The sequence below is a fragment of the Pagrus pagrus genome, assembly GCF_965226575.1.
Source record: "Pagrus pagrus genome assembly, chromosome: 1".
Classification (NCBI taxonomy): Eukaryota; Metazoa; Chordata; class Actinopteri; order Spariformes; family Sparidae; genus Pagrus; species Pagrus pagrus.
The window spans coordinates 836,190-860,084 of NC_140185.1; the positions used below are offsets into that span (position 1 = coordinate 836,190).

The 23,895-nt window shown below is 41.1% G+C and overlaps 1 protein-coding gene across 3 annotated transcripts in view; it reads right to left on the bottom strand.

Moving 5' to 3' along the window:
* efl1 (elongation factor like GTPase 1) overlaps positions 1 to 23,895 on the bottom strand; it is a 189,906-nt gene that overhangs the window by 136,074 nt on the left and 29,937 nt on the right. For all 3 annotated transcript variants that reach the window (XM_084353472.1, XM_084353473.1, XM_084353471.1), the window contains exons 9-12: positions 11,999 to 12,078; positions 11,512 to 11,648; positions 11,235 to 11,357; positions 6,380 to 6,479 (exon numbers count right to left, since the gene is read on the bottom strand). In XM_084353472.1, the coding sequence (XP_084209598.1) occupies positions 6,380 to 6,479; positions 11,235 to 11,357; positions 11,512 to 11,648; positions 11,999 to 12,078 (440 nt within the window). The remainder of the gene's footprint in view (positions 1 to 6,379; positions 6,480 to 11,234; positions 11,358 to 11,511; positions 11,649 to 11,998; positions 12,079 to 23,895) is intronic.

Sequence of the window (23,895 nt, forward strand, 5' to 3'; positions counted from 1 at the left end):
GATTATTACAGTCATTTTTTAAAATTTCCATTCAACTTTTAACATTGATTTAATTCAAGGCAGTATGGAACCACTCTAAATTCTACTACGTCATGAATCTGTTACCTACAGAGCACTGCAATCAGTCATTTACTGGCCCAAGTCACAAAAAAAAAAAAACATGCTTCGCTGCCGGTAGGCCGCCCTTCCAACCTACCACCAGGCTTAGCAAGTTTTCTGGGGGAAACCCTAATCAGAAATAAGCTCAAACAATGGGTCAGCCTTTGTCCAAAAAGTAGCCAAAGGAGTCTTACAACAACCAAGAATCGAACAGAGACTAGGGTGCGTCTACCATCCTCAATCGCAGGGGATGGTGAAGAGAGTAAACGGAATGTTGAATGCAAAGCTTAGCAAAATCTGTGCGAGCACAAAACTAAACTGGGTAGATGCTCTACCACTTGCACTAATGAGCTATCGCATGCAAACTAACAGAATCACACATCTAACACCGAAATGCTCACGGGTCGACCCATGCCTGCACCTCATTTGAGGGGGCCCTGCAAGGGACCCCTGCTTGAACAATTGCAAATGGAGTTAAAAGAGTACATAAAGCAATTAACTACCATACACAAAGCTATCTACCTACAGGAAAAAAACAGAGTTCCCGAGTCCAGTTCGGTGACAGAGGAGACAGTGGTGCCTGGGGACAAGGTCTACGTCAAGGTCTTCCGAAGAACGTGGCATCAACCAAGGCGAGAGGGTCCCTACACTCACTGTGGTACGGGCAATGCCAACAGCCGTGCAGGTGGAGGGAAATACAACATGGTATCATCTGAATCACTGTACTAAGGCACAATCCACAACAAAGAAAGAATCTGACCAAAATGTAAGTGTACCAGAGAAAAAAGACAAACAGGAGACTACTGGTTAATCTGCTGATGGCAGCAAGCTGCCTGACATGGGTGATGTCAGGGAGCCAACCGCAGGAGCAACATCCGATGGAGGGCAAGCCGCCTAAGGGTCAACCGCAGGAGCAACATCCGACGGAGGGCAAGCCGCCCGAGGGTCAACCACAGAAGGAACATCCAACGGAGGGCAAGCTGCCCGAGGGACAACCACAGGAGCAGTAAAGGACGGAGGGCAAGTCGCCCAAGAATCACTCACGAGAGGGCCAACCACGAGAGGAGTGGCCGCCAGAGAGTCACATGAATCAGATGAAGACGATGCAACCACAAACCGTGTTAACAGAGAAATGAGCCAAATGTCAAGTTATGGTGTAGCAGAGATAGGGGAGATAGGAAAAGTATTGAATAACGATATAAAAACCTATCTGACACCCAAAGTTAAACAAAGAAAGAGGGCAAGGGGAGAATTCTGGAAAGCCACCATGCCGAGAAATAGGATAAAAGATTTTGGGACTATAGAATACATCAATGTAATGAGATCAAACAAGGGGTTATGTGGGATTGTTTTAAAGGGAGCCCAAAGCGGGAAGGAAATATGGGGAACAGACCAATTCACAATTACAATCCACAAAAAATCGGATGCATGGAGAAGCCCAAAGATGTGACAGTTCTAGAAGTTGTTGATATCATGTTAATGCCAACAATGCCAAATACCAATGTGGATGAGAGGGTCGGGAAGGTGAGAAAATACATGCCTGGCCAAAACCTAACATGGTTTGATTCATAATGTCATTCTTCTTTAAGATGTTACAGAAACCAACGCGTGGGACAATTTGGTGTGTGACTGGAGGGAACATTATTTAGATGGAGTCTTTACAACATGGGGTACTGTTGTGATGTAAAAGTGTATGACGGAGCAGGAAAATGGATCTTTGAGGTAAACAAACTAGTTATAGATCCAAGTAAGTAATATATTCTGGAGTTTATCCACACAAGGAAAACAGGTGGAAGTAGAACAGTTGTGATGAATTGGAATTCTTTAGACAATGTGACTGATATTGACTTTGAACTTGCATTAAATACAAAAAATCTAAACAAACGTTGTTTCGTTGTCCCCCCACTCGGGAATGACATAATATGTACTTACAAACAGTCCCAAATGATAAACTAAACTGACTACTTCACTGGCTACAATGGAGCATATCGTCTTGTGTTGTTACCATAGTTAGCTCACTCCACAGTGCTGTGTCAGCGCTCGTTACAAGCACTGGCTGGCTCCTCAGCGTGAGACATGAGAAGTGTTCCGTGGTAGCCGTCCATCCATCCCCTCAGTCACATACGGCTTGCTAGCAGGACCATGCAAATATATTGTGCTGGTTAAAGCAAGAGGGCACTGGAAATCAGTATTGATATTGGTCGGAGGAGAGCTAGTAAGCTGTTGGTAGCAACTGAGCCTGGAGTATGTCAGTTTTGCTTTGGTTTATCTGACCAGCTCTTCTGATTGGGCCTTACAGAGACCACCGATTAGGCTTTTTACAATGAATGTCTGCCGATAACAATCAGTAGTACTTGTCAGTCTATTCTTCTGTTCAAACTGGCTCTAACCAGAAAAGAAAGTGAAGTGGAAGGCCCCAGTGCACAACTGAGCAAGACAAGCACATCAGAGTCTCTAGTTTGAGAAATAAACACCTCACAGGTCTTCAACTGGCAGCTTCAGTAAATGGATCCTTTTCTTATTGAGTACTTGTTTTAGTTCTTTAGTGACCCAGGGTTTATTGTTGGGGAATATTGTAATGGTTTTGGTTGGGATTATACTGTCCACACAAAAGGAGATGTATGATGTCACTGTATCCACCTGCTCATCAATGTTGCTAGAGGACAGTAAACAATTCCAGTCAGTGGTTTCAAAACAGCCCTGTAGTCTGTCAATACTGTCTGGAGTCCATCGTTTGATGTTTTTAGTTATTTTGTCTGACCTCCTGACTACGGGTAGATAAGCTGGAGCAAGCAAAATGCTATTATGGTCTGCAGAGCCTAGGGGGGGAGGGGAATACAGCTCTGTATGCATTAGGAATAGAGCCATTTGTCTAGTGTCTTCCCAAATCATGTGGTACAGTCAATATACTGATCAAACCCTTTAAGGGATTTGTCAAGTGAACAGTGGTTAAGATCACCCATAAGGAATTTGGGAGCATCTGGAGAAACTGATTCTAACCTGTTCAGAGTGTTCTTGACATGCTCAGTGGCAACAGAAGCTTTCGCTTTGGGGTGGATGTAAACCAGTATTATAAAAATGTGTGGAAATTCCCATAGTAGGTGGAATGGGCGAAGGGAAATAGCCAGTAGTTCAATATCGGAGTTACACAACTCTTCCCTAACCACGACAGCTGAGCACCAGTTTGTCATTAACATAGATGCAGACCCCCCCTCCATGATGCTTTCCAGTGAGTGCAGAGTCTCTGTCAAGCCTTATGGGAGAGCCAAAGCCATCTATGTACAGGGCGTCATTACTGTCGTTTTCATTTAACCATGTCTCAGTAAATGCTAGAATTGATGCCGTCCAATATTCATAACATGTACTTGACGTTGGCTTGCAGTTCGTCAGTCTTATTGCGAAGTGAGCGTACGTTAGCTAAAATAACTGAAGGAAGAGTCCGGAGTTTCACTTTCCCACGCTTCAGTCTAGCTCTGACTCCTGCCTTTTCTTCCCCCTCCGTGTTACCTTCTTTTTGTGTTGTGACGTGTCTGAATGTCCAGGCGTGTGTTTACGTTGTAACACCTCCAGCAGCTTCTTGGTGAAAACAACTTGGTAGGACAGCAACCACAGCTGCAGAAGCAGGTCCCTGGAATATGTGATCCACTGTGTGTCCGGAAGACTGTATCCGCTTGATAGACAGAGACAGTAGTCCATAAAGTGCAGCAGGAACACCGTAATCCACAGGATTTTAGTGTAATCCATCCTCTAGTGCTAACTAGCACTAGCCACGATAGCTTCTGTGCTTCACACAGCCTCCAACAGCACACGACAAACTTCTCACAGTCACTTACACAGGCGCAAGTTGTCCAAGATTTAAGTGACAAAAAGCCATTGACAGTACGCCAGAATAGTCTTTAGAAACAACATAAAACACATAAAAAAATTGTTTTAAAAATGCCACCGGTCACCACACAAGCAGTGCCCCAGAAGGATGTACAAAAGAACACAGACACTGGACAGAAGAAGACATGAAAAGTCTTATGGAGACACAAATCGGATTTTGAGGTGTTTTGATCACATCTGTGAGATACAGAACAAAAGAAAAGATGCTGGAGTAGTGCTTGACACATTCTGTCAGCATGGTGGATGAAATGTGATGGTCGGGGGTGCTTTGGTGCTGGTAAAGTGGGAGATTTGTTCAGGGTTAAAGGGATCTTAAAGCTCTGGTCTACGATCTGAGAAAGGTTTGAAAAAAGCATCACCCCCCACACGCACCCCTCCCCTCTGTGCTCCTTAACCCCTCCCCTCCGAGCTTGTATCGCTCTCCCCTCGGAGTCCTGCGACACACCCCCTCCGGCTACAAGCTTTTTTTTCTCTTCAACGAACTTTATACGTCCCGCAACAAGCTTTTTTTTTTTTTTCTCTTCAACGAACTTTATACGTCCCGCAACAAGCACCAAGAGCAACAAGCCGGCAGAAACCAAATACAGCCCAGCTTTGAATGCGGAGTAACGATGTCGGATTCACAGATAAAGTTATTACAATGCACGTTGAAACTCACGTAAATCTTGTAAGTCATTACAATGTCCACAGCTAACTTCCACAGCCAAGCTAGCGTAACGTCATTAGCATGCTACAGCTACGTTACCTTACAGCTACGTAATAAGTTACAACAGCTAAGTTAGCCACTTCTAAAAGTTATTGAGGGCCAAGAGACTAACAGATGCTGCCGTCAGCTTTCATCACAACGATCGCTTCCACATTGTGGCTGAAAAACAAACCTGCTTGAGTCTCAGAGCAACTGTGTGTGTCCCAGCTGCTGTCTGAGTAGCACCAGACAGCAGCTAGGACACACACAGCTGCTCCGAGACTCACACAGACCGCGACACAAACGTGTCCGTAAACCGTAATCTCTTGTTTATGACAGATAAGACACACAAATACACACATCGTAACGCGTTTATGATAATCCATCATATTGATTTAGCAAAGGCTTCGTTGAAAACAAACGGACAAGACCGGGAGGAGGGTTTGCAAAACAGTTGAGTAGTGACCGGCGAGAGGTTGTTATGGAGAAATAAATCCGGACAAATAAGATAAAAATCCGGAAATAAATCCGAAATCCCTCCGCTTCGCGTTGGGATTTCATCCATCCCTTCATTCATCTTACTTGCTGCTTCATTTAGCTGCCACGAGCAAATAAATAGGCTGATTTGGTGTAAACATGTTAGCAATGTTAGCTTGTTGTTAGCTTACAATGCTAGCATAGAGGCTAATGTCTCCGTCGAACAAGTAAACAAGTGTTGACAACACTGCAGAGACAGACACCGTCTAATAACACAGAAACAAACTAACAGCAGCTTTCACAGTCATAAGCAGCATCGGCATGAAAGTTATCTGTGTCACAACATCCACAATAGAGACGAAGATTACCTGCTCAACAGAAACGCCGCTGTATCAGCACCGGGTCCATATCTTCACGGACCTTTCGCCACCGTTCAAATGATGACCCGATGTTTATTCGGTTTGAGCCCTCTTTGTTTCACATCTCCGGTGTGTGTCTTTTCAGTGACAGACTTTATTTCTTTGACTCTTTGTCGGTGGGGCGAGCAGAGGCAGCTGAACTGCTCAGGGCAAAACAAACCTCTTGTCCGCTTGTAGTTTCAAATGCGGAAGTGGGTCGGGACCAGGCGTGAGCAGGAGCAGGAGAGTGAGCGAGGATTGGATCGGAAAATTGATCCAATAGGAGCCATCCGGGCCGGATGGTTCCTATTGGTCAATTTCTTTTCAGTTTTACAGACACTAGAGAGAATGGATTTTTTTGGTTCCTTTTACTCTCCACATTGTGTGGGTGGTACTATTGGGTCATAACCACCATCTAAATGATGTTAATAATAATAACAAATCTTTCAAATCGTAGACCATAGCTTTAAATAAGGAAGGCTATCACTCCATTTTACAACACCATGCCATACCCTGTAGACAGCATTTGATTGGAGCCAACTTAAGCCTACAACAGGATAATGACCCAAGACACAGCTCCAAACTATGCAACAAATAATTAGGGAAGAAGCAGTCAGCTGGTACTTCTGTCTATAATGGAGTCAGCATAGTCATCAGATCTCAACCTTAATGAGCTGTTGTGAGAGCAGCTTAACCGTAAGGTAGATAATAAGTGCCCATCAAGTCTGGCACAACTGAAAGTAGAGCCAGACTGATATGCACAACACACACACACACACACACACACACACACACACACACACACACACACACACAAACACAAACACCCAGTTACCTCTGTCTGTTTTGAGGCAGGGCCTTGGTGTCCACGGCAAACATCTTCGACACAAAGACAATGGCCGGAGCATCATCCTTGCTCGAACACTGGAGGAACGCTGGAAAACAGTTGAAAGAAGGAAAAAGGTCAGGTCCCAGCACTGGACAAAATTAGGCAATTAAAAAAGTTATCCAAACATTGCATTCATTTGAGATGGCATACAACACACACTCTGCCAACTTATTCAAAGTGGACAGTACAAAAATATTTTGATTTTGACATTTCACACTGGGGACAAACAGTGTTGTGTAAAATATCTTTCAACAATCCGGTTTGTCATGACACCAAAAATAAGTAAGTAAACAATAAAAAACAATACTCAATACCTCTTTCGATACCACAGCAAAAAGAAAAGAAAAGTTCTCTGCACACAAATTCGGATACGATTTTTCCCCTCTTTTTTTATATTACCAATCCGCACACAGTGTTGGTACTGAAAAACTGAACACATCAACACAATAAATGTACTATCTCTGCAGCCTTGAGTTGAAAATCTGATTGTAGGTCTGGTATTTTCTTCTAGCTTTGATACTACTATTGAATTATACAGAAATTATATAATTTTAAACATGTGGTACCTTAGAAATAGATCCAAGTAGCAACACAACTTTTTTTCTCTTTTTGCACATGAATCGGTTGTCTTGGATTATTTTCATAAATAAGGAGAAGGAGCAGGCGAGCAGAGTTCAAGCATAATAATTAGCCTATATATTTACTATGTACATATTTGGCTCTCTACTGTTCTTGAAACTTCATTATGCATCTGAGACCATTTAATACTGTGGGTCTGCACTAATATAGTCTCTTATTATTGTTTTTTCATGAGCAAGACTATCATGATTGTTTATTCAATAAATAGAGTTTAAAGAAAGCAAAAACAAAAACAAACAAAAGCCATTACAATACCTCCCTGTAGACAATCATTTATTTTTATTCTGAATTGTGAAGCACTTAATATAGTCTCTTATCAAAATTAAAGGATAACTACCGTTTTTTACAACCTGGACCTTATTTCTAGCAAAATATATGATCATTTACTCACCCAGATAACTGTGGTGTCATTTGAAGTCGTTCGGACGAAATTACATCTGCTGTAGCGCCGGTATATCCATATAATGCGAGTGACGGGGCATCGACACACAGCCTCTATATAACGCATTATCTGCCACGAAACTAGTTCATTTCACCAATATTTTGTTACGATATGCTAGTGCTATTCCCCTCTGAGTCCGGGCTCGTCTGTTATCAACATCCGGGGTCAAACTAGCAGTAGCAGCTACAGGTAAACAAGCCGGGCTGTCGCAGGTGCGCGCGCAGCTCAAAGACGACATCTTCCAGGTCAGAGGTAGTAGGTCAACCTACAGACCCCGGATGTTGATAACAGACGAGCCCGGACTCAGAGGGGAATAGCACTAGCATATCGTAACAAAATATTGGTGAAATGAACTAGTTTCGTGGCAGATAATGTGTTATATAGAGGCTGTGTGTCGATGCCCCGTCACTCGCATTATATGGATATATCGGCGCTACACTGGATCTAATTTCGTCGGAACGACGCCAAATGACACCAAAGTTATCTGGGTGAGTAAATTATCATATATTTTGCTAGAAATAAGGTCCAGGTTGTAAAAAACGGTAGTTATCCTTTAATGCTATACACATTAGTTATTTATCAGCCATCTGATGATGATTAAGATGTAAAATGCAATGATGGTTTACAGGTGCAAAGAATGTATGTTGTGGTCACTATAAAAGCCACAGCTGTGTGTAGTGGTCATGCACTAACAGCTGTTTGAATGCTAATTGAGAACCTGGCTGATGCAATGGATGCTAATAATCTACTAATAATCAGAATATTGGCCCAATCAGATTGAAAATTCTTCATGTTAACACCTCAATCAGAAGAGAATGAACTGATCCTGACCAATTTGATTGAATTTTTAAATCAGACTGAAAGCGCTGGTGAAAGTCGCATAACCATGTAAATGCTTAATCTGCGCATGGTCACCTCACGTGACACTAATGTAAGGTGATGTTGCTTCTGGGAGGACCAGAAACATTGCAGTTTTGTTGGATATCTTAAAAGATTTAAGGATTGTTAAACATCTTGATTATTGTAAGGCTCAAAACAACAGGTGGTTCAAACAAGTGTTTGAAAAGACAAAAAAATAATCCATCTGCATACAGGGGTAGACAATAAGGGAAATTTGGGAAGATCACTGGCGCAGGAATCGCTCCCCATAATAACGAAAAAGAACAATTTGATTTAATAACATTTATTTTAATACTGCAGTACTGAGGTCAAAAAGTGCAAATACATAAATCAAAAGTTGGTTGATTTTTGCGCCCCCCTCCATGTTACAGGGCATTTTACTTGACACATGCTAAAAAAATAAGATTTACAGCCTCACCCCACACCATGTTCTCTAATGCAGACATCAAGTTTACATATTTGACCAACAGTGTTTTACAGGAGGATGATCTGAACAGCTGTTCTATTCACACTTAAAATGTTTTTTGTCTTTTCAATGTAATTTTTAATCTATGAAATCAAACTGTCTTTATTTTTGCCAAGCTTCTCTCAAGTTTTACTCTTTCAAATAATCAACCATCTACAGAACTTTTCAGTACGCTATTTTTCTACTTCTTCTCATCATTATCATTCATTATTATTATTAATAATATTGTTTAAAGTGAGCCTCTTATCGTTTAACAGAAAAATACATCATATAAACAGCAACTTTTGCAGCCTTGTCAGTCTGATGGCGAGTTATCACCTTTCTGTCATCACTAACATACTGTTAATAATCAAAGAAGCTCTGAGGCTTTGTTCCATATGTTATAATAATACAAGATTTAAGCATTGAGCTACAATCAGGCAACATTCATGATTTTGTTCAGTCAAACTAACCAAAAAACTTGATCATCATTATAAAGTTTCAGGGCGTTCCTGTAACCATGGTAACTCACGGTGCCAGAGGGGAGGGAGAGACGCTGAATGAAGCCGTTTACACAGATACACTGCAGACAAAGTCCAGACTATAGTTGTTATTTCACACATGTAGCACACAACAGGAGACTCTCTGTGTCAGACGAGTTCTCACGTGCTGACTAAACTCAGTTGATAACGTAGCAGCGCAACGACTCCTTGCTAGCTAAGCAGCTAAACTTTAGCGCCGCTCCGTGTTGAGATCCCGCCCTGTGTGGGTCACTACACTGTCATTGGTCAGGCGCGCACACGCTGTTAACGATACCATTGGCTGTAGAGTGTGACAATCTGTCAATAAAAATCAGCCAACAGTTCTCCTCAGATCTACATTGATCTCACAAGTCGCCTCTGTTACTTTTGAATGACAGAAATCCGTCGTAGCGACGGAGAACTTTAATCCATGCTGGCCCCACCGGGCCAGTGCTTGGAGCGTTCTGGTGGCCCTGACGGTTTTAAAAGTACGTCCGGGCCACCGGGCCATTTATATTGTCGACCCCTGTGCATATTTCTGTCTTTGAGTGTACAAAACTCTCTACTTGTGAACTTCCCCTCTAAACTTCAGAGATTACGCTTGCTAGCTGGCTGGCCAGGAACAGTAAACTGATGCGTCAAGCATCAAGTTTTGTAAATAAGGAAAAATGCCTCCATAAAAGCTGACATGTGACATACTGTGACCAACAGAAACATATTGTGTGAAGACCTGCAGATGGTTAGAGTCTGATAGATCAGAACAGTTGGTGGGTGAGATCTGATCAATCTTCTCATAATCAGGGACCACATGAAGGATGGGGGGACCGGAGGATGCAAAGCCAGTGCAGAAGCCTGCAACTCCCCTCCAGTTCGTAAGAACTGAAGAAGCCTCTTGGATGAGAGGTGAAACGTAAATCAAATATTGGCTTATATTTAATTTTACATGCTAAATCAGAATTGCTCCAAGAAAGTCATAGCTACCACATCAACAGTAAAAATCGTGAGCAGAGATAACTTTGTATAACTGGATACGTTTTTGGCCATTCCCTAAGTTGGATAAATTAAATGCTGCTGATGGGCTGTTCCTGGATCAGTATCATCCTTCCATTTTTAACAAGGCTATGGGATCATATCCTTGTAAATAAAACAGCTTGTGGTTCCAGTAAAAGTTGATGACTGTCAACCAGTCGTGCACAGTCATGCCTCTTTTTTCAGTTAGCTCATTCATCTAATTCCACCTGGCAGTTAGAAGAGCTGCAATGATAAACTAATGAGTACTATGAATTAACTGATGAAAACCAATAAATGAATCACAAACTATTTTGTTAATTGAAAACTCGGTTTGAGGAAGATTCCACCTTCTTAAATGTGAAATATTTTCTGGTTTCTTTACTCCTCCATGACAGTAAACTGAAATATCCTTCAGTTGTGGACAATAGAGTATGTCATCTTGAGCTTTTGGAGACACTGATTAACATTTTTCACCCTTTTCTGACATTTTATAGACCAAACAATTTATCCATTAATCGAGAAAATAATTAACAAAAATCAACAATGACAACAATTGTTAATTGCAGCCCTAGCAGTTAGTAGGTTTAAATACTTACTGGTTACTTCACATTATTGCTATTTTCATGGGTGACTAGTTTAATTTTATGATGCGTAAAATGTTAGTTTGAATTTAACAAGAGCTGATGCAACCAACTCATATTGTGATTGTTAATAAAAATGTTGTTATTAAAGGGATACTCTGAAAAGCAGACTAATATTCTTCATACATAGTCAACTGACATTTATGTGTAAAAATGTTGGAGTTCTCCTTTAATTCATTACAGTATGAATGTGTATGTATACCTTTTTTAAGCTCCTGAGTCTGTTCAGGTAACGAGTCAAACTGTCGCGCTCCAACACTCATCAGTTTCTCCACCCTCTCTGCCGACATGTCTAACGGACTGGGAAGCTTCTCACACACCATCGCTACAGTCTGTGTTAAAGAAAACCAAACACTAAACGCACAATCATCCCCAGAAAATGCTCATCTGAGGAAGTCAAACAAACAAATGAAAGCAGAGCACATTCTGTTCCACAGACTTTTAGTCGATAACAGATAAGGACGCAAGACAAAGGATACAGAGGACAGCCTGGGATACAGGTAACCACTGGCTGCAGATGGCAGAAAGGAGGACTTTGGGGTCGGAGTGACGAGAGTCTCTTGCCATCACCTTTACCCCCAGTGACGTCACCACCTTCTCCACCTTCTCCTTGTCTCTAGTCACAGAAACACAGTAGACATCTTTGCAGAAAGACTGCAGAGGATGGATAGCAACACATTCTAACCTGTACCTATTCAATTACAGCTATGTCTCATGACTATACATGTGTTATCAAGGCATGATATTATCTTAGCTCAGGCACTTGTGTAGGTTTGAGAAGCTGAGGCTTAAAGGAAAATTCCAGTTTGTTTCAACCTGGCGTATTTCTTATAAAAATATGCCATGTGATTCTATGCATCATAGTAACTTAGTACTCTCCACCTCAGGTATATCTTCAAACTTAAACAACATATTACAATAGAGAATTCACTAAGAAAGTGTTTTAGGGTATTATCTTTCACCCACCTTCTAGTGACAACTGCATCATATAAACTCCAGATGTTATCCAGCACAAGCTGCACGAACAGTTGCTTCTTTCCTTTGGCCTGCAGCAAAGAGGGAAACAAAGAGACGCATCAGAATGACTGTAAAACATACAGAAAGACACAAAAGTAACTGAGCATTTGTTTTTAGTTGATCATGTAGCTAAGATTTCAGGGCCACTCCAATGCACAACTTCAGACCTAAAGAGATAACATGGTCATCCTCTTATCTCCTTTTGCTGAGACATTTTGCTCATGTTGTTGTTCATTAAAAAACATGTAATTGTAATAACATGTCGTTAGGGGTCAATGTGGGTCAATGATCCACAAAGTTGCCCTAACGACTCTGAAACTCTTGAAGCCTCTTGGATGAGAGGTGAAACGTCTTCAAGAAACTGAAACACGTCCAGTTGCCTACGATACAGCACTTTGAATGGGATATATTATTTTTCCCATATTGCCCACCAATATTGGATGACAGGATGTTTGCTCTTTTGGATGTTACTTTGTGCCTGTCTATGTTCTGCCACGTATTTTTGGCCAAGGGTTCTACCTCGAAGCTGCCAGATAACACATTGCTGTTTATTTTTTTAAATTCCATGTCTAAAATATGTGTGAAGTGTTTTCTCACACACTTTTATTCTTGGCTTGGATGGAAACAGGATTGACAAACGTTTAGATCAATGACCCACACTAAAGTGCCCAACTGAATCCCCACAAATGTAATGTACTTGAGCTTGCATTCCTTAAAGCAGCATTACAGTATGTAGAAATTGCCGTTTTGTGCAACAAAAGTGCAACACGACTGTGGTAAATACAAATGCCAGGTCTGTAACAATTTGTTATGCGTAATGTAGGTGCTAACCACAAACAAAACTCTTTACATCATAACATTGTTGTGTTGAAGTAAACATGTATGTAACACTGTGATCCGCCCCTCTCACTGAAGTTACATAGAGCAGAAACAAGTGACAGAGACACATTTCACCCTGTTACAAGACACTGTACCATCAACATGACTCTGAAGCTGTTAGTTTGGTCAAGACAGTGACTGAACCTTTCTATCAGTCAATGAAAGGGGAAACTTTGGGTGAAATTTGTGTTTGTAAGCAAATAAATAATTCACTAGCAAAAAAAAAAATGGAATGAGGGAATAAAATGTGAAAATACAATACATTTACATGGCTACTTTGGCAGACTGGACTTTTTTTGAGCTAGAAATGCAGATAACACAAGGGACTAGACATATTGGACAATATGAAATACCTAAATGTATTTCCTGTACTATGATGGCTCATATAGTAAATTCAGTATAATACACATTTCCAAAGCATTAATTCCATCCGTGCAACAACAGTCACACCATGCCACTCAGCTGCTTTGATATTCTCTTTTTAACAAAAGGGAATCAATAAATATACAAATACTGCTTTAATTCACTTATTCCAATTGCTTAAACTGTGCTGTTTTTTTTACCATTGCCAAATAACTATCTATGAAACCCAACACTTTCTGCACAGATGTTTCACATGAAGTGCCTTCAGGGAAAGAGAGGAATTATGCGCTTTGAACTAGTGGGAGGTTTCTAATGTGAAATATCTTTGCAGGAAAGAGCTGAGTCAACTGCAAAAGTGATTGAAAAAACAGCAGAGCTGTCTGGAATTAATCAGTTAGTGTTTCTTTGAAAAAAAAAAAAAGAGAATCTCAGAGGAGCAGAGTGGTGAGCATGACATGACTCAGTTGTTGTACCTGAGGAAAATAATGCTGAAGAATAGATCTTGAACTTGTCAGGGGTAAACATGGAGGAAGTGATGAGATCGCGTCAAGAGCTGATCAGAAAACTGAATGTAAAACAATATGCATTTTCTGCGACCAGGGGTCCGTAAATAAAAACAAAAGACATTTTCCCAAGTGTTGAATTTGGAGGGCTTGGTGGAACAAGGGGGGAGAGCTGCTGCTCAGCTGCTAAGAGCCAGCCTGCTCTGGAGCTGGGTGCATAGCCAAACATTCTGGAGGAATAAACATCCAGAGTCACATCGGATTCTTTACTGACAGGAGGTGAGCTCAGAGATTACTTTTTAACTTTTGGGATTAAAAAGTGGATTTATCTTCCCTCCTGTTTATCGACCTGACTTCAGCAGTGATCCAGAGGTGACCTACATTGTCAGGTGTTTATGTTCTGTAATGTTGACTGCTGACTGGAGCTGGAGGGGAAATTTACTTTACTTCATGAACATAACGTTACAGAGAGGAGAGGGGAAAAAGAAGAGAACTGGAGTCTCTGCTGAGTGCTGAGTTCAGAGAGATTAACCTGAAATCAAACACACAGACACACATACACTTGGTGCATGCCATTGCTTGCTAGTGTAATCTGGCTGTTTGGGGCAGTAAATACTCTCATAACTTTAATGTGAATAAACACAATTGATCACACTCTCAAACTCACTTTGTTGGTGGTGAACACACCATTCAACAACCACCATTGCTGATGAAAATGTATCTGATGTGACTCAGGCACGAATGTTCACAGACGAGGTAATATTTTTGCTTTATTCACATAATGTTAAGTCTCGTTCGCTGACTCCCTTCCTGACTCAGACTCTCTCCTGGAAGTTATAGTGACAGGTGACAAAATAAAACTCAACGGTACCTCGAGTAAACTTGGATTTCTTTGGGTTTCAACATTATTGGAAACATTTGGGATGAGTATACAACTCAACATATAATATATGACAAAGGACTAGTTGTTTTAATACATTTTAATGCAGAATTCTTTAATTATATATCTCTATATAAAGGTGTGGTTCTCTTTCCATCCAGTAATTCTTAAATCCTTGATGACCACCAATACTAGCAACCAAAATGACAGACGCACATACTGTATATTCTCCATACTAAGAGAACACTTTTTTTTTTCTCTGCACCAACCATGCAAACACAGTTTTAAAGGGCAAACCTGCACAGCCTTTTCCCATCCTGTGAGTGAGCTGCTCTCTAAAAAGCCTCTCCATTTCTTTCATGACCCCAAATGCGAGTGAATGGGCGAGTGAGACTGAATAAAAGGTCAATCTCTCCATCGCTCTGCTCAACAGGCATTGTTGCCTCCCCTGACAGCTACAGTGCTGGCCAGACAGAAAAGCAACAACACATTCATCATTCAATGTATGGGAGATGAGCAACAGCTGAATGAAGAGTCCAACTGATATACACACAGAGGGAGCACAGTTCATTACTTGGTCTGGTCAGTATTCGTTTAAAATCAAATAGCTTGTGAACAATCCCATGTGAAAGTAGGTATGACTGGACACCGGTCGCTGGCTAGTACCAGCCATGGGTTATCCAATAATGGATTGCAGGAAATCGTAAGATAAAGGATTTGGGTTAGTCATCATATTTCAGATTTGGTTTGAGCTTTTTTGTTCCATCAAGCTCCAGGCTTGTGTTTGTCATGTTGCTAGTGGGACATGCAGTGTAAAGCAGGTGAAGACGAAGCAAAACCTGAGTTCAACATTAGTCTGAGTAGACAAAGGCAGGAATGCATGAAATAAAGAAAAACACTTGCTAAAGGGGACTTCCTCAAAATCCCAAATGGTTGTGGGATGGTTTTCTTAATTGTAGGATCATTATAATCTTTAGGATCAGAGATTGTGTACATTATATTAGTTATGTTCTAGAATCAGTCTCAACTGTCAAGCTGAAGTTGTGAAAATAAGTTGACCTAGATATGTATTTGGGTGTGTGACGTGACATGGCAGTTTTGCCGTCTTCAGTGTCAAACATGTAGAAATAAAAAATACATTTGTCAAAAACCTCCTCAATATTGTGCAGAAAACTATGCTTTATGTGAACATACTCAACATTAAACCAGTTCATCACTCATTTTTTCAGAATTTTCAACCAAACATAGCAAAACTCATATGGTGCGACTGTCCGACACTTGTTTCTCAAAGTAAGAACTTGAATAAAGCTAAGAAAAATAAATGCAAAAATTCTCAAAACAATACAGAAAAATAATACAGATGTCTATTTGTGGGCCTACTCTTTTCAAAGTCCAAGCATAATGTTTTGAGTCAGTTCTGATCAAAAAGATTTTGTCCCACAAATCAAAATCATATGGTGTGACACTATTTTGGGATATTTCAACGGGCAACTGTTTTGACACCCTTGGGAATGAGAGGTCCTTCTTCAGCAAGGTTGTTCAGTACTATCAATACCAGACCATGACAGGTTTCTGAGGTGAGTTATCATTTTTATGTTTTCAATAAATCAGATTTTGTTGGCACTCTGACAAAAGTCCCACTTCCGGATGTCTTTTGGTGTGACACATTTTTCATAGAAATGCAAAAGAAATTTGATATTTTTTGTCAAAATTACATGTAAATCTATGTTGCTTTGTTATAGCTAGCATCTTGTCAGCAAGTTAATGTGTAGCTACAAGGCTCAAGGTTGTGCTAAGTGCAGAAAACATAATATGGTGTGACACTTCATCATATGGTGTGACATGTCTGCCTGTCACGCCATATGATTTTGATTGTCACACCATATGATACGAATTGTAATTTCCTGCAGATATAACAATAAATAACAAGTCCAATGTATGTTTTGTCCTTTTAAACATTTGTTTGCATCCATCATCACATAAAAGCTGTAATTATCCACAATAGATCGTGTTTAGTTTAGTTTAGTTTTATTCAGTGATACAGATTTCTAGTTTATCAGACAGACACAGCAGACCCCTTCACAGAAACCTTAGAATGCTGTTTAAGTCTAAACAATGTTTTGTCTTGGTCTTAAACCATACATTCCCTTTTCTTTTGTCAGCTTGAGGCAAATAATGACACCCTGCGAGGAGAGAGGAGTTGCTGAGGCAAAGAAAAGTAAACGACAACTGTGTTTCCATTCGCTGACCAATAGGAAGGTCTGAGGGAGGGTTTTAGAGGGTGCCTTCATTGTTGATTCAAAAGGCCTTGGGGCAGATTTCTTGAAGCCTGGCAATACATCATATCTAAAACATCATTGGACTAGAACACTGTAGGCAGTGCAACTAAGAGGAACGCAGTTATGAAATGCAGAGAATATGAGTGATCAGTACTCACCAATAGGTAGGTTAATACATGTTTTGCATTGACACATGGCGACATGATCATATGGTGTGACACTATATCATGTGGTGTGACATTCCAAATTGTGAAAATAACATACCTTTATTAATTATAAAACGTGAAAATGTTCATGGAATACATAGAAAATAGTATGAGCAAGAGTCACAAATATTTTTTATAATTTTATAGCAAGGTTTGTCACAATAAATAGAAAATACGTTGAAAGACTGACGACATAGGTCTCACCTTGAGCAATGATTTAGAAAATAATACACAAATTTAATTAATTTTCACAAAACTATAATGGATCACAGTTTAGTTATGATAAAGGACTTTGATAAAGTGAGTAACTTAAGAAAGGTATAATCTATTTTCATTTTATATACAATTATTTTCATGTCACACCATATGAGGATTTTAGGCACTAATACAACAAATTGTCACATAAATTCTGATTCCAATTGAAAATCTAAAAACAACATATGTTTCTATAAAGATGAGAGTTAGTAGAACAAAACTCAATCAGTTTTATGCCTGTTATTTGAAGTTTTTGAAAAAACACTTTTTTCTGGTGCATATGTCACTGACCCATTTACAGGTACATTACTTTTAGCAACTGCAGTGTTTATTCTGGTAGTTAAGGTATAGTTGGTAATGTTGGAGAGCTAGCAAGATTTGAAAGTGGCACCTCGTCTAAGCTCCACCCCCTTCTCCCCCTCCCGTCAGTGCTCCGACCAAAGCCCCGCCCCCACAAACTTAAAGGCGCATCAGACAGTCCGTCAGCAGGGCAGAGGAGAGCTGTTAGCATGGGGCTAATACAAGCTACAAAAGTAGCTAAGTTGGCTAACATTACATATTTCATGAAAATAACAAATCTCCCCTAAGCAAAACAACTAATTACCTGTCCAACAGAAAGACAGCAACCTCTGCATCACTTCTGGAAGTGCTACTTTTGGCTGCATTTTCTCTGCCATTGTTGTCTCCTGCTAACTGTGTTAACTCTTCTTCTGCTGCTGTTTTATGGCTGTTGGCAAACAACTTTTAGGCGTGCATTACCGCCACCTTCTGACCTGGAGTGTGTATCTCCTGCTAACTCCATATGCAGTGTGCTGAATATATCCGGCAACGGTGACACGTGATGAGTGCGCGCAGGGAGGAGGGGGGGACAGAGGGGGGTGCAGGCAGGACGAGACATGAAGGCATCTGATTGGTTCTTTCAACTCGGACCAAGAGGGAGGGATTGGTCAGAGTTTTTACAGGCCTGCAGCTGCCACAGAGGTCTGATTTATTTCAGTCCTTTTTCTGAACACATTATGTATGGACTACTCTCAGGGTGGAAAGACCATTTCACCCAGTATAACAAAAAGTGTTTCTGAACAGGATTACCAACTATACCTTTAAAAAGCAATGTGTATAGTGTTGTTGCCACTGAACACATAACTTAAGATATGTAGCAATGAACTTTCATAAAGTTGTGAAACTAATAAGTGACAGATAGAAAAAGAGAATGATTAAAGTTAAAGAAGTAGAGGTTGAGATATGCTGACATTTAGTCTCAGTATGGAACTAAGCTTCAGAAACACAGGATACAACAGGATACGAGAAAAAAGTCAAATATAAAAATAGGTTAGGTTTGGGTTTCAAATTTGGCACATCAAGATGAGCTCAGTGGGGTCAGTTTGAGGCAAGTACAGACCGGGTTCAACTCTTCTCTGGTGATGAGTACATCTCACGTTAGTTCTACTGAGAGGCTCGCAGTATGTTAGTATGCAGCCAGAGTCCATTAGCATCTCACAGAACTATACTCTATATTCATAGCAATTGGAAAAGAGCGACACTTAGGAGAGATACAGATTGAACATTAAAACTGCAAGCAGTGATGGACGGGCTGCTTACCCGGCCCCATTGCCCGATTATTGTGTATGAATGTCTTAACTGTCCGTGTGTTAATGGGACTGTGTTTCGTGAAGATACGCAAGCCTATCTGTTTGACCACAATGTGCAGGAAATAGTTTGTCTATATTTTGGGCGTTTTTTGGACTATCAAAATTCTTTTAATAAGTTTTTGTCATGAGTGTCCACAGATGCCACATGCAAAGTTTCATAAAGTTTAGCGCAAAAGTGGGCGTGGCCTACATCACAATTCAGCTGAATTCAGGGAACACGTAGATATAAGGTTTAAAACTGTGCGACATATTATGTGGGAGTTATTGGGCAAAAACGTTTTTGTCTTGATAATAGCGCCACCTGCTGGTCATTTTTGGTGTGTGAGTTACAAGGGCCAGTCTATACCACCCCTATGAATTTCGTTGACATAGTTGTTATGGTGTGGGCACAGTGCCAAATATAAAATTAAAACTGCAAGCAGTGATGAACGGGCCCTTGAGGTCCACGCACGTCGGGGGGTGCTGCTGTCGGGGCCTGCCACTTACCCGGCCCCATTGCCCGATTACTGTGTCTTAACTGTCCGTGTGTTAATGGGACTGTATTTTGTCAAGATATGCAAGACATTGATCAGAATGTGCAGGAAATTGTTATCTTATATTTTGGCCATTTTTTGGAGTATCACAGTTTTTGTCAGGAGGGTCCACAGATGCCACATGCAAAGTTTGGTGCAAATTGGTGACTTTGCCTGGGAGGATTTGGAAAAAGTACGTTTTTCCATTTTCCGCAATTTTGCGAATGGAAATTTACCGCGAAAATGGGCGTGGCCTACATCAAATAATTCAGCTGTATTCAGGGAACACATAGATATAAGGTTTAACAATGTGCGCCATATTATGTGGGAGTTATTAGCCAAAAGCAGATTTGTGTTGATAATAGTGCCACCTGCTGGTCATTTTTGGTGTGTGAGTCACAGGGGCCAATGTATACCACTCCTATCAATTTCGGTGTTATGGTGTGGGCACAGTGCCAAATATTAAATAAATTAGACTGCCACCAGACCGCCACTAGATCGACAAAATCTTCAACAGATATCCTCAGGAGAGCATTGACAATAGCCGTTTCTCAATACCCAGTACGCCAAGTTCGAACTTGGGAACTCCGGGAGTCTGGACTTGCGGAGTTCAGTTGGAAGAACGAACTCCCGGGGGACGGGAGGACGGGAGGACGGGAGAACGGGAGAACGGGAGGATGGTCCGCTCCGCTCCTCGGCCATTGCTATCACGAAATGCATTCTGGGATACGTAACTTCCCAAAGTCCACACAAGTCTCCACCGATGCATCCTCGATGAAATGGGCGGGGCAAGAACACATCCGGGGTATTCGACCGTACTTGGCCAAGCGCAAACTTTGAATTGGAACAGTACTTGGTCCGGCGCTGATGACGTTTCTCAAGTCCACAAGAACAGAAGTACAGAGAAGAACGCATATTGAGAAATGGCTAATAATTCTACCAAATTTCGTGTTAATCCGAGCAACCGATGTGGAGATATAAAATACTTCAATTTAAAGAGCGCCACCTAGTGGTCATCGGCTAACATTTTGCACAGAGCCTTAGAGGCTTATGGGGAAGTAGTATCCTGAGTTTCATGTCATTCGGACAAACCACTGTGGAGATATGCAACACTTCCTGTTTGGAATGAAATCTGCATTCTTTCAATAACTTTTTGTCAGGAGGGTCCACAAATGCTGTGTGCAAAGTTTGGTGCAAATTGGTGAAATTGGCTTGGAGGAGTTCGAAAAAGTAGGTTTGCGTCATTTTGCGAATTTGCGGAAAAAAAACGGTAGTTGCAAATGGGCATGGCCTATATCAGGAGATTCAGCACAATTCACTGAACGCATGGATAAAAGGTTTTTGAATGTGCGAGAAAGTATATGGGGAGTTATAACCCAAAACGCACTTTCCTTGATTATAGTGCCATGGTGGAAATTCACAACAACAGATTATAACATTTTTCAGCAGGTGTGACGTATATTCCAAGTTTGGTGAGTTTTGGGGTATGTTCAGGCAGTCAAAAATGCGATCATTTGGGCAGAAGAAAAATAACAAAAAAATAAAATAAATAATAAATAATAATCATTTGAAAAACAATAGGGACCTTGCAGGTTCCCTGCTTGGGCCATAACTAATAATAATAATTAGACTGCCGCCAGAGCGCCACCTAGTGTTGGATCGGTAACACCTTCGTCAGCTATCCTCAGGAGGGCATTGGCAATGAGTGTACCGAGTTTTGTGTTAATTCGACTAACCGATGTTGAGATATAAAATACTTGAATTTAAAGAGCGCCACCTAGTGGTCATCTGTCAAAATGTTGCACAGAGCCTAAGGGTGTCATGCGTAAGTAGTAACCTGAGTTTCATGTCATTCGGACACACCAATGTGGAGATATGCAACACGTTATTTAATAACTTGAGTATTCTTTGGAATATCAAAATCCTTTTAATAACTTTTTGTAAGGAGTGTCTTCAGATGCTGTGTGCAAAGTTGGGTGCAAATTGGTGAAATTGCCTGGAGGAGTTCGAAAAAGTAGGTTTGCGACATTTTGTGAGTTTGCGGGGAAAAAAAACGGCAGGCGGAAATGGGCGTGGCCTATATCACAAGATTCACCACAATTAAGGGAACGCATGGATGTAAGGTTTTTGAATGTGCAACAAAGTATATGGGAGTTACACTGAACAAAAATATAAACAACACTTTTGTTTTTGCTCCCGTTTTTCATGAGCTGAACTCAAAGATCTAAAATATTTTCTATATACACAAAAGACCATTTCTCTCAAATATTGTTCACAAATCTGTCTAAATCTGTGTTAGTGAGCACTTCTCCTTTGCCGAGATAATCCATCCCACCTCACAGGTGTGGCATATCAAGATGCTGATTAGACAGCATGAATATTGCACAGGTGTGCCTCAGGCTGCCCACATTAAAAGGCCACTCTGAAATGTGCAATTCTGCTTTATTGGGGAGGGGGGGTCAGAAAACCAGTCAGTATCTGGTGTTGATTTGCCTCACGCAGTGCAACACATCTCCTTCGCATAGAGTTGATCAGGTTGTTGATTGTGGCATGTGGAATGTTGATCCACTCCTCTTCAGTGGCTGTGCGAAGTTGCTGGATATTGGCAGGAACTGGAACACGCTGTCATATACGCCGATCCAGAGCATCCCAAACATGCTCAGTGGGTGACATGTCCAATGAGTATGCTGGCCATGCAAGAACTGGGATGTTTTCAGCTTCCAGGAATTGTGTACAGATCCTTGCAACACGGGGCCGTGCATTATCATGCTGCAACATGAGGTGATGGTTGTGGATGAATGGCACAACAATGGGCCTCAGGATCTCGTCACGGTATCTATGCATTCAAAATGCCTTCAATAAAATGCACCTGTGTTCGTTCTCCATAACATACGCCTGCCCATACCATAACCCCACTGCCACCATAGGCCACTCGATCCACAACGTTCACCCACACGACGCTACACATGCTGTCTGCCATCTGCCCTGAACAGTGAAAACCAGGATTCATCCGTGAAGAGAACACCTCTCCAACGTGACAGACGCCATTGAATGTGAGCATTTGCCCACTCAAGACGGTTACGACGACGAACTGCAGTCAGGTCGAGACCCCGATGAGGACGACGAGCATGCAGATGAGCTTCCCTGAGATGGTTTCTGACAGCTTGTGCAGAAAATCTTTGGTTATGCAAACCGATTGTTGCAGCAGCTGGCCGGGTGGCTGGTCTCAAACGATCTCGGAGGTGAACATGCTGGATGTGGAGGTCGTGGGCTGGTGTGGTTACACGTTGTCTGCGGTTGTGAGGCCGGTTGGATGTACTGCCAAATTGTCTGAAACGCCTTTGGAGACGGCTTATGGTAGAGAAATGAACATTCAATTTACGGGCAACAGCTCTGGTGGACATTCCTGCAGTCAGCATGCCAATTGCACACTCCCTCAAAACTTGCGACATCTGTGGCATTTTAGAGTGGCCTTTTATTGTGGCCAGCCTAAGGCACACCTGTGCAATAATCATGCTGTCTAATCAGCATCTTGATATGCCACACCTGTAAGGTGGGATGGATTATCTCGGCAAAGGAGAAGTATTCACTAACACAGATTTAGACAGATTTGTGAACAATATTTGAGAGAAATGGTCTTTTGTGTATATAGAAAATGTTTTAGATATTTGAGTTCAGCTCATGAAAAATGGGAGCAAAAACAAAAGTGTTGCATTTATATTTTTGTTCAGTGTATAAGCCAAAACGCACTTTCCTTGATTATAGTGCCACCTAGTGGTGGACGTTCACGATGACCATAGATTATAAAAATTTTCGGCAAGCCTAATGTGTTTGCCAAATAAAAATTGCATGTTGTTCAGGCAGTGAAAAATGCGATCATTTGGGAGGAAGGAAAAAAATAATAATCCTTGCAAAAACAATAGGGACCTCGCAGGTTTCCTGCTCAGGCCCTAATTACACTGCACTGAGTGGAGGATGGGAGCACAGACATAGATGTACACTGAGATTAGTTTTTGTAATGACAATGCAGCTCTGTGAGGCTGTTCATAGAAATTCACTACTGCTCTAAATAAAATGTCACATTTTCCATGAAAACTCACACTTAAATTCATCAAATGACCTGCCAGATGAATAGAAAACATAGTCAAGACATTAACTAGGTTGTAAAAATTGATTTTTACTTGAAATAATAATTTTGTCCTTCAAAATTTGCTCTCATTAAATAATCTTCCATTTTCATTAATTACAGTCTTCAATTTGTTGAGGTTATCTGAATAAATGTCACTCGTACGATCAAGCTGCTAGGGTTAAGATCTGCTG